This window comes from Propithecus coquereli, unplaced genomic scaffold, assembly GCF_000956105.1.
Source record: "Propithecus coquereli isolate 6110/MARCELLA unplaced genomic scaffold, Pcoq_1.0 Scaffold15, whole genome shotgun sequence".
Lineage (NCBI taxonomy): Eukaryota > Metazoa > Chordata > Mammalia > Primates > Indriidae > Propithecus > Propithecus coquereli.
In genome coordinates, this window is record NW_012139413.1 from 1,089,011 (window position 1) to 1,099,641 (window position 10,631).

The 10,631-nt window shown below is 34.5% G+C and overlaps 1 protein-coding gene across 1 annotated transcript in view; it reads right to left on the reverse strand.

The window, feature by feature from the left end:
- Positions 1–10,631, reverse strand: part of WDR49 (WD repeat domain 49) — a 138,271-nt gene that overhangs the window by 96,857 nt on the left and 30,783 nt on the right. The window contains exons 4-5 of the mRNA XM_012640190.1: positions 8,957–9,133; positions 7,854–8,028 (exon numbers count right to left, since the gene is read on the reverse strand). Coding sequence (XP_012495644.1) covers positions 7,854–8,028; positions 8,957–9,133 — 352 coding nt within the window. The remainder of the gene's footprint in view (positions 1–7,853; positions 8,029–8,956; positions 9,134–10,631) is intronic.

Sequence of the window (10,631 nt, forward strand, 5' to 3'; positions counted from 1 at the left end):
TCATGCTGGATACTTTCACCCTGTAATAATCTTTAGTGGGTAAATTATTCCAAGTTTATTGATGAGGAGATAGAAGTCTGACAGCCAACTCACCCAAGGGCATGAAGCTAATTAAAGGTGCAGATGAGATTGAACCCAGTCCTGTTTGCCTGTGAGCTCTCCTTTTCTGTGCTATTTCATTCTTTTTTACTAAGCCACACTGCCATGTGCATGCCAGGTCCAGATCTGGGGTTCTTTCTATTACCAACCACATTTCTGTCCCCCATACTCTCAGACCCAGACCAAGACCCCACTTCATCTTGAGTCTTCCCTTTCCTGATCTCTTCACTTTTCTATTGCCACTTATCCCTATAGGAATAATATTCCTATGTCCTCCTTGCTCTCTCTCCATCCTTTTCTCTCATGTACTGTTTTTCTTCCTGAATACAAGTAAGGAAGGAAGGTAGGAAGGCAGGCAGGCAGGCCAGGACCCAGCAAGTTATCAGTTCCTTTATAAAGGGGAGTTCTTTGAGCTTCATTTGGGAGGAATTAATTGCAGGAACATTAAGGCCCCTGATCACCTGCTGCATGACTACTACTACTTTACCAGCAGTACAAGCAACATAAAATCCGATGGCAATTATTCTCATTCAGGAAGCAACCTCACTGAAAATACTCCCTTTGTTTACAGAAAATGCTAAGGGTTATTATAACTTGACACTCAGTGAAGCAATATTATGAGATACAAAGTATACAGCATAACACTATAATTATCTTTAAATCCATGGAAATTCCATAATATAATTACAGTATAATCAGAATAAAATATTTCTATCCAGAAAATTATTTGTTATGTGTTTCCTCATTATATCCAACTATCATCTTTAGTTTTGAGACTATAAAGAAAGGCATATAAAGAGGCGCATGGTGCTCTGGTATTCAATGTGTTGCTCTAAGATTTGAATCTGCAGGTTACCAAGTGACATTTGTGGCCTGCAGTGTCACATATTGGAGGCTCAATAATTCACACTTCATGTCTAAACCAAGACATAACTTGTTTCTGATTAAATTGTAGAATGTCAGAGTTCCTGAGAATGCTCGAGTAAAAGGTGAGAGAAAAGCCATTTCCTTAATATCAAATTATCTGATAAATAAAAATATTTCTCTCACTTCTTGAATTGAGGTAAGAAATGATAGGTTATAATGGAAAAGCTTCTAAAATAGGGAATGGGATGAGCTAGTAAAATAAATGATTTGTTTTTAATATTCTTAGTGAGTTTGGGAGTTGGTAGAGGAAAATATTTTTAAATTACATTTATATAACATTTTTTAGAGGAAAAAAGAAAACCTTTTTTTTGTCCATTATTTGTCCCTTAAGATGCTAACTTTCAACTTTTACACTCTCTTGCCACATAGTTATAAAAAAAGGTCATTAAGGGAAGCCACCATCTATCCTTATCATGTGTGCTATCAAAATGACTCTGTGTAACAGCAATTAGTTAATGTGGGAAAAGTGATTTGAAAATGAAAAGTGATACGTAAAAACTAAGTAAGTAATGCCATTAAGTCCATTTATAATAAGATACATAAGGCCACTCTATAACATTTCCCAAAAGAGACTTTAGCAGGATAGAAATTGGGCCATTTCTAACTAGGAATTCTGATTATCATCTTTTAGGCTTTTATGTTATGAGTCATGTGACTTAGGAAAACACCCTACTTTGAACTTTCTTTCATGTTCTCTTATTTGAGGGAGTATATTTTCAGTTTTATTTCTTATTTTGAGGTTGGAGTCCCATTCCCTGAGACCACCATAGGGCTATGTTCTGAACAACCACAATTTCAAAGAGGAAAGATAAGAAAGACTAATTAAATCTATCTCATCTTTAAAAATCGAAATGCATGTTTAAAAATTAAAATTCAGCACCGCTGGGCATATTTAAAAATAATAATGCAGGCCAGGCACGGTGGCTCATACCTGTAATCCTAGCACTCTGGGAGGCTGAGACGGGTGGATCGCTGAAGGTCAGGAGTTCTAGACCAGCCTGAGCAAGAGTGAGATCCCGTCTCTACCAAAAAATAGAAAGAAATTATCTGGACAACTAAAGATATATATATACAGAAAAAATTGGCCGGGCATGGTGGCGCATGCCTGTGGTCCCAGCTACTCGGGAGGCTGAGGCAGAAGGATTGTTTGAGCCCAGGAGTTTGAGGTTGCTGTGAGCTAGGCTGACGCCACGGCACTCACTCTAGCCAGGGCAACAAAGCGAGACTCTGTCTCAAAAAAATAATAATAATAATAATGCGACTAATTTAATAATTTTTCAAAATACCAAGTAGACCCATGTTCATGATACAAATGAATCCACCCTTCTACCATGCTATAGAACAAGCTTCAGGAAAAGAGGCCTTTCTTCAAACCTAGGCTGCTGGCTCACAACTGATTTCAACTGCTTTAAACACAGTGAGGAAACTGACAGGAAAGGTAGCATGGTCTAGCTAACTCAGTGGTGCAGCGTCATTGTGTTTGGAGGACTGATTTAGATGTAGGGAAGTGGAGCAATGCACAAGCAAGGTATTAAATCTGACTTTTCTTCCAAACTTAGTCCCTATCAATTATGAAGACTCCCTGAGGAAACACAACCTGATGTCTGTATTCTATATTCTCTGGCACCTGCTCCATTAATTAGTGCAGCAATTAGTGATTTTGTTTTCACTTCAAACTGTTTTGTATCTTCTCCTAGCCCTGGTCAAGCAGAGAGAAAACACCTTTGAATGTAATAAAAAAAATCAATGTGTTTTTTCTTATAAATTTCATGCTCATTCTCTGAATGTCTGCATTCCCAGACTATGGTTTTTAAGGTTTCCAATGATAGTGTCTATATGAGAAGACAATTATTAAAAAAGAAAAATTCTCTGAGATTTAAGACATTTATGTGTCTCCACTATTGCCCAAAATCTCTATAATTACTGTACAAGCATTTCAGAATGTAATTATTTTTCCATTAAAATATGACACAGAACAACTTGGACAAGACGAAAACATTTTCTCCTTCAAAGTTTTAAATAAGAAATCTGAACTTTATCTTAAAGTGGTATGCTAATAGTCATGTCTGAAACTGAGTTTTTCTTTTGACATTTCAGTTTTACAGATATATATTATCCTTAGCTTCAGTAAAAATTATTACCATACTTGCTCATATATCTCTTTCTTTCCTCAATTTTATATTCCCTCCTCACACTGAGAAGAAAATCACCAAAGACATTTCTTGAGGAGCTCTAAGAATATCAAGTGATGTCGCTGAGATGAAAAGAGAAATGAAAGCAGCACTGGTCGCTTGCTCCTGACAGAGTAAGTCTTGAAGACCAAGGAGCATAATCCATAATCACCACAAATCTTACTAGACTATGTTTGACTCCACCCTCCTCTCCTCCTTCTCCCATCCTCTTTATTTCAGTCGTCCTCCCTTTTCTTCATATTGAAATAACTGAGCTTTGAATGACAACAAAAGGCCATACTTAAGTTCTGAATCTCTATTCCTAAATATAAGAAAAGGCACTCTTTTATTGGTTAGGACTGAAGTAGATTCCCCTTTTGGAGGTACTTGAGCTTCAAACTTAAAACTTGAAACAAGAGAAAATCTTATTTAGATACCTCATCTTTCTATACTCTTTTACTTCTTTTTCAGTAATCTTCTACTGCATTTTTCTCAACATCCATTCATATGATATTGAACTAAATATGATTTTAAAATATTTTTTCTTAACCCAACCACTTTCTTTTACCTATAAATAACCCCCTATTTAAAAAAAAAGAATTATACAAATACTAAGTATGATTTCTTTTCATTTGAAATATTTTTCAATAGCATTCACACAATAACTTCTGTAACACCTTCAAAGCCAAATTGCAAAATGGCTTTATTTTCACGATCAACATATAAAATCCCATGGAGGAAATTAATAGGGATTATTAATTATAGACACAAGTAAAATCTTTAAGAAGAGAAGAAAATTAATGTAATGTAACTCTTTCACATGAGTTCATATAGTTCCCTATTTTGGCATCTTCCAATGTCAAAACATAGCTGAATTTCTCAGCACCAAATAGATAAGCTACCAATTCTTCTCTGCCCCTAACTGAGCTCAACAAGACACTCACTCACTCCAGCATCCTTTGGCAAATAAATTATCTAGTGTTCCCTACAACAATTATCACAGAGTTCCTAGTACACAAAGCTCTGTACAAAGGGACATGCAGTAAATGTTACTGACTGATTGCTGGGTTTTGAGTGCTTCAAAGTGAACGTAATAATAAACCTTGAAGTAATTATTTTAAAAATCTCCTTAGTTAATCAGCATATTAGAAGTTAAGTTTCTTAGGACTGATTTAGACAACAGGATTCAATTGAACTATACCAGTGCTTAGTACTGTGCCTGTTACATAATAGTTAACAAATATTTTCTGGGTGAATATCACACAGAAGCTCCTATACGTACACTTGATAAAGGATTGTTAAAGTGACTAAAAGATTTCAACAAAAGAAAGAGGCTAAATAATCAACCAATACTTATTGCATACTCATTCTTTAAAAAGCATTATGCTGGGCCGGGTGCAGTGGCTCACACCTGTAATCCTAGCACTCTGGGAGGCAGAGGTGGGAGGATCGATTGAGCTCAGGAGTTTGAGACCAACCTGAGAAAGCAGGACCCCATCTCTACTAAAAATAGCAAAATTAACCAGGCGTCATGGCCCGCACCTGTAGTTCCAGATACTCAGGAGGCTGAAGCAGGAGGATAGCTTGAGCCCAGCAGTTTGAGGTTGCAGTGAGCTATGATAACGCCACTGCACTCTGCCAGGGGTGACAGAGTGAGATTCTGTCTTAAAGAAAAAAAAAAAGCATTATGCTGGATTTCTGCTTCCAGCCATGATGGAGTAATAAGGACTGAATTTAATCTCCTGCCATAAACAATTGGAAAACTGACAAATATTACTAACAGTACTGTCAGACATTTGACAATAGGCAATGAAGAACTGTGAAGCCTGAGAAAAGAGAAACAAATGAGGTAAGCCCTATAATTGCTTCAGCTTTCTTGAAAGAAATTTCCAAACTATGGGCACAGAGAGAAGGAAAGCACACAGAGCATAGAAACCTCCTAAGCTGAGGAGAGGAAAATTGGAATGATTGTAATTAGAGGATGATGAAGCAGCTAGAAAAGGTAGGGCAAAGTTCTGGGGAAAAAAAAGGAGTGGGGGAGAAAACTTTGAAAAAATAACAATAGAAAAGTTTCCAAATTTAATGAAAACTGCAGATCCACATATCCAAGAATCAAATGGATTTTAAGCTGTCTGCATCAGGTCTGACCAATTTTCCTCAAAACCTTCAATGTTTCACTGCCAATATTTTCCAGCATATGTTCCCATTCAACTCATTTGCTTTTATTTCCTTAATACTCAGTCTCTTATCTATTTGTGTCCACCTCTCTCTCTCTCTGTCATTGTTGTGCCTGCTTGTCTGCCTTTACTCCTGTTGACCATGTTCTCTCTTTCTCCCTCCCCCACCCATCCTTATATTACCACCACCCACCCTGGAAGCTTTTCCTTATGGCTTTTCCTGCTTAAGAGCTACTATAGGAGTCAAAATCTTATTTGTAAAATTTAGTGGTTAATTTTCAGTACCATTGTACACTGTTCTAATAAGTTCCTTTATGTTAATCTTTAATTCTTTTTCAGATATTAAGTTTTTTTAGGGTTGAGCCTATAATTAATCTTTCTTCTACAGTCTCAAGTGCCTAAGACAGTTTTAAAGCACATTAAAAAAACAATAAATAATTGTTGATTGATTGATACATCAAGTACATAATTCAAATAAACTGGCCAAAGTAAATGTGCGTGTGTATGTTTGTGTGTATATATATTCCAGCTATTCTTCCAAAGATTATCCACTTGATTATAATACATTTTTATTCAAAGAGCTAGGAAATATTTAATCCAAATAAGATAGCAAAGATCCTTAATTTTTTGAATACATGTATCTAAATAACTTTTCAGTAGCCAACTCCTAATTTGCAATAATTTGAGGCCAGACTCTGAAGTTGAATTCCTTAGTTCACAAACATGAATCTCTACTGCTAATACTAAACTAAATTTCCACATTCTTTTGTTATTAGATGAGGAAACCAAAAATCAGAATGAAATGATGGAAGCATGATAAGCAGCAAATCCACATCGACCTATTGAACAATCCTTGTCCTGCAACTTAAGAGACAAATGCTCATTGACAGGATAGTTCACCAGCACTGTTGGTTTTTAAGAGTTTCAAATAAAATTGAGGCAGGGTCTACAGTGAGAACTTTTCATTCTCTCCCTGAACATGGGAATTTTGCATGATACCACTAAACCAGCGGTGCTGCTATTTCTCCCTGACCATGAAGAAAGAAAGCACTTAGATATTACCCATCATCAGAAAAGACAATCTCAATTTTGAAACCTTAGTTGTTATCTCCCCAACCTTTTCAAAAAACAGCTTTCTACCGGTTACTTTTCTGTATTTATCCATATTCATTTAAGATTATGGAGCTCAAATAATATACTAAACTTCAGAGAACCCAGTAGATTTTAAGAACTAGTACTTTATTATTATAGTTTAATCTTTGGTTTATGTATCCAAAGAATAAATGAATATAAATATGAATAAAAGAATATAATGCTTTTTTGGAAGCAGCTGCAATAGCTCCATTTAGTTCATTTCCAGTACTGTGATTCTTATTTCAGTGTTATGAAAACTTAACACATAATTTTGTGCTTGTCACACTTAGCAGATGACAAAAAAAAATCTTTTGTTTTTTCCACAGTTAATATTATGCCAGAATTAAAAAAATGTATAGAAGTAGCAAAGACATGGTATGATTTATATGGAAAAAAATGCAGAATTTTTAGTTCCTCAAGTAGGATATTATTATTATGGGCATAAAGAATTAGCTGCAACCTTTTAAAACCCAAAGAGGGTAAAATTACCATAAAAGAATAATTGGGTCTATTTTGACTGTCTCTTCTTCAAACTATACTAGGTTTAGACCAGTAACATTAAGCTCATTAAATTTTATTAACAGCAATGATATTGTTAATTTCCATTCTTTTCAGTGGGCATTCTTTAATGTAGCAATTTAGAAGTGAGAAAATTACCACAGTCCTTAGTATCTAGACCAAAAGAGATATCAGTGCAGATATTGCACATTTGGATATTGACTCATCAGCTACAAATTTTGTAAAATTAAGGTATATTACGAAACTAACTCATTGGTGACTAGGTTTTAAGAAAATTCTGGTTTTCTACAGATGCTGATTTATAGCATAATCCTATTACATAGAGAACTGCCACTCAAGTACTTCAGAGGAATTCAGTCATTATATCAAATAAGAAGAAGAAAAGAAAATTAAGACAATACCATTTTGAAGGCAGTCAAACTAATAAACTTCCCATGAGAACATAAAGAAAACAAAGGAGTGATTTGGAGGGAACTTGTTAAATTAATTTATTAAGCAGCCCTGAGTGTAACTAGATAAGATTAGTTAGATCAGAGTTGGGTTGAAGTTAAATGGATTCTATGACAATTTTCTTCCTTCTCTTGAGATTTCTTCAGTGCACAGGTCACCTGAATTAATTGTATGGGGCATAAATTTTCGAAGGAAAAAAAAGAAAGAAAGAATTCCTGCCAGTGTTCAAGGAATCGCAGAGTCCAGGCCGAAACCTCTGGAGAACCAATTATCAGTTTCTAGACTTAAACGGTTTGTGTGAAATCTTTTCATCTAAGAATATAAATGCAGAAGTCGAAGGTGCCAGTTTTCTTTCATTACTGTTAAAATTCAGTACCTTGCCTGACCCAATCTCCATGATGAAGTTTGTGCTCTAATATATGGCAACATTTGTGACATCCAGAGAGCAGTTCTGCCCAGTTAATGGTCATGGTGGCTTCTTCATCTTCACATGCACTTGCAGGCCGTTCAAACAGGGAAATCAAGGCCGCTGTGAAAGCAATTGCTTGAACCTTGAGAGAGACATTGAAAGAAAAACACATATGGGCAGGGTAATTGCTGCAAGAAGAATCTATGTTCTTTAAGTTTAATAAAGAATAGATATTGAATTAATAAGAATTTCTTCAATATTATTTAAAGGATGCAGGCAGTTATATTGAAAGATAAAAAACAATGAAGTTGGTGATGCAATTATGAAGGGCAGTCTATTATTTGCTTTTAAGATACACTTTTTAAAAACAGTAAGAATGAAATGATTTCATAATTGCAAAAGGAAATTGTTCAAATTAGCCTACTTCAGAGGTCACAGACATATTCTAGTATAAATAAGTAATACATTTTCATAGGTCAGGTGGAATTTGATAGGAAGACAAAAATCGTTGTATCCAATGTCTAGGTTTCAGTGCTGCCCTCTTTAATGCACCTGTCTCTTTGTTACATGATACAGGAAATGAGCACTCCTAGGAGGATTGTACTGAGAAACTCAAAACCTTATGAAAGAAAATCAGAAAAACAAATTTGAAAGACTTATGAGAGATAAACTTAGACACTTAATTTTTTTTTATTTCAGCATACTACAGGGATACAAATGTTTAGGTTACATATATTGCCTTTGCTCCACCCAAATCAGAGCTTTAAGCGTGTCCATTGGGATCTAATAAATTAAGCATCCTATAGTGAAAAAATGTTAGCAAGTTTTCTTTTTTTTCTAAATGAGGAAAATGAGACTATATACAGACTAAAAACCGCACACCACAATGAAGATTTGTTTTTATAAGCAAGAAGAGGAATTGTGACTTAATCCATCTCTTCCACATGTTTCCTTATAATCTATAATGTACTTCAATTAGGAGGTCACATTCATTGCATTTTAACTTCTATTTTGAGCTTAAGTTTGATGATTAAATTCGTAGTGTTCAATCTTATCCTTCTCTCACTTACCTTTCCAGTTATATCCCCAAAAGAAAGAATTGATTCATTGGCATCGAGAGAATCATACCAGTAATCCATGCAAATTGGTGTTCCTTTCAGGCCTTGGAGTTTGTACTGACAGGAAAATTCTTCTTTGGACAGCAGATCATAGAAACAAATCTCTTTACTTGTAAAAGCCACTGCTATCTAAAGTAGCAGAGTAGAAAATCAGGATGTATTTCTGATGGGTTTAGTGAAATTAATATGCAAATCTCATTATCAAATCAGACTTTGTTCCCTGAAAGTCCTTAACAGTATTACAGAAGTATATAGCACAGTGGCGTAAACATACTTTACTCTAAGTTTGGACTCTAGCTAAGTAGAAACGTTTCCCATTAGAGGCATTTGAACATCCTTTCTTTCCTATCCCCACTCCACACACTCCTCCCTCCATGGGAGACTAGACCACTAATCACATAGTAAAGACTAAGACACAGAGAGCTATAGCATCACATAGTCATACCAGAGACTTTACAAACCATGCTTTATGAAGCAAGCAGAAGCTTCATGGAAATCAATAAATATTCTGTTAAGCAGCCTTATCCTAAGTCAAATAAAATCCTAAAGGCTATTTTAAAAAGAGGAAGTTATTTAACAGCATAAAAATCATTCAGTAGAAACTGTCACCTGTGGAAACACACACGTTGGATTGACTAGACATAAACTTTAAATTGGCTATTATAAATATGTTTAAACAACTAAAATAAATAATATCTAAAGAACTACAGGAAAGTGTGAGAATGATGTCTCACCAAAGAGAGAATTTCAATAAACATGTATAAATTATTAAAATAAAGAGCCATTCTTTCAATTTCTGTCTTTTAATTGGAGTGTTTAATCCATTCAGATTTACTATATTAATAATTGCTGACAGGTAGGATTTACATCTTCCATTTATCTAACAACAGAGCCCTCAAATATATAAATCAAAAACTGAAAGAACTGAAGACAAAGATAGGTATTTCAATAATAACAGTTGGAGATTTCGATACTCCGTTTTCAATAATCAATAGAACTGAGCTAAAAATCAACAAAAAAATAGAAGACTTCACAAATACCATAAGCCAATTATATCTAACCTATGTCTATAGAACACTTCATCCAGCAACAGCAAAATACACATTCCTCTCAAGTGCACATGAAACATTCTCCAGGATAGACCATATATTAGGTTATAAGACAAGTCTCAATAAATTTAAAAGATTTGAAATTATACAAATTATGTTCTCCAAACACAGTGGAATGAAATTATAAATTTCATTCAACAGAAGAAAATCTGTGAAATTCACAATTACAAAGAAATTAAGACACTCCTAAATAACCAATGGACAAAGAATAAATCACAAGGAACATTAGAAAATACATTGAAGTGAATGAGAAAAAAAAAACACAACATACAAAACTTACAGAATGCAGTAAAATCAGTGTCTAGAGTGAAATTTATAGTTGTAAACACCAATATAAAAAAAACTCAAATCAATAACTAACTTTCCATCCTAAGAAACTAGAAAAAGAAGAATAAACTAAACCCAAAGCGAGTAGAAGGAATGAAATAATAAAGATTAGTACAGAAGTAAAACAAATAGAAAGCAATAAAGAAAACCAACAAAACCAAACTTGGTTCCTTGAAAAGATCAACAAAATT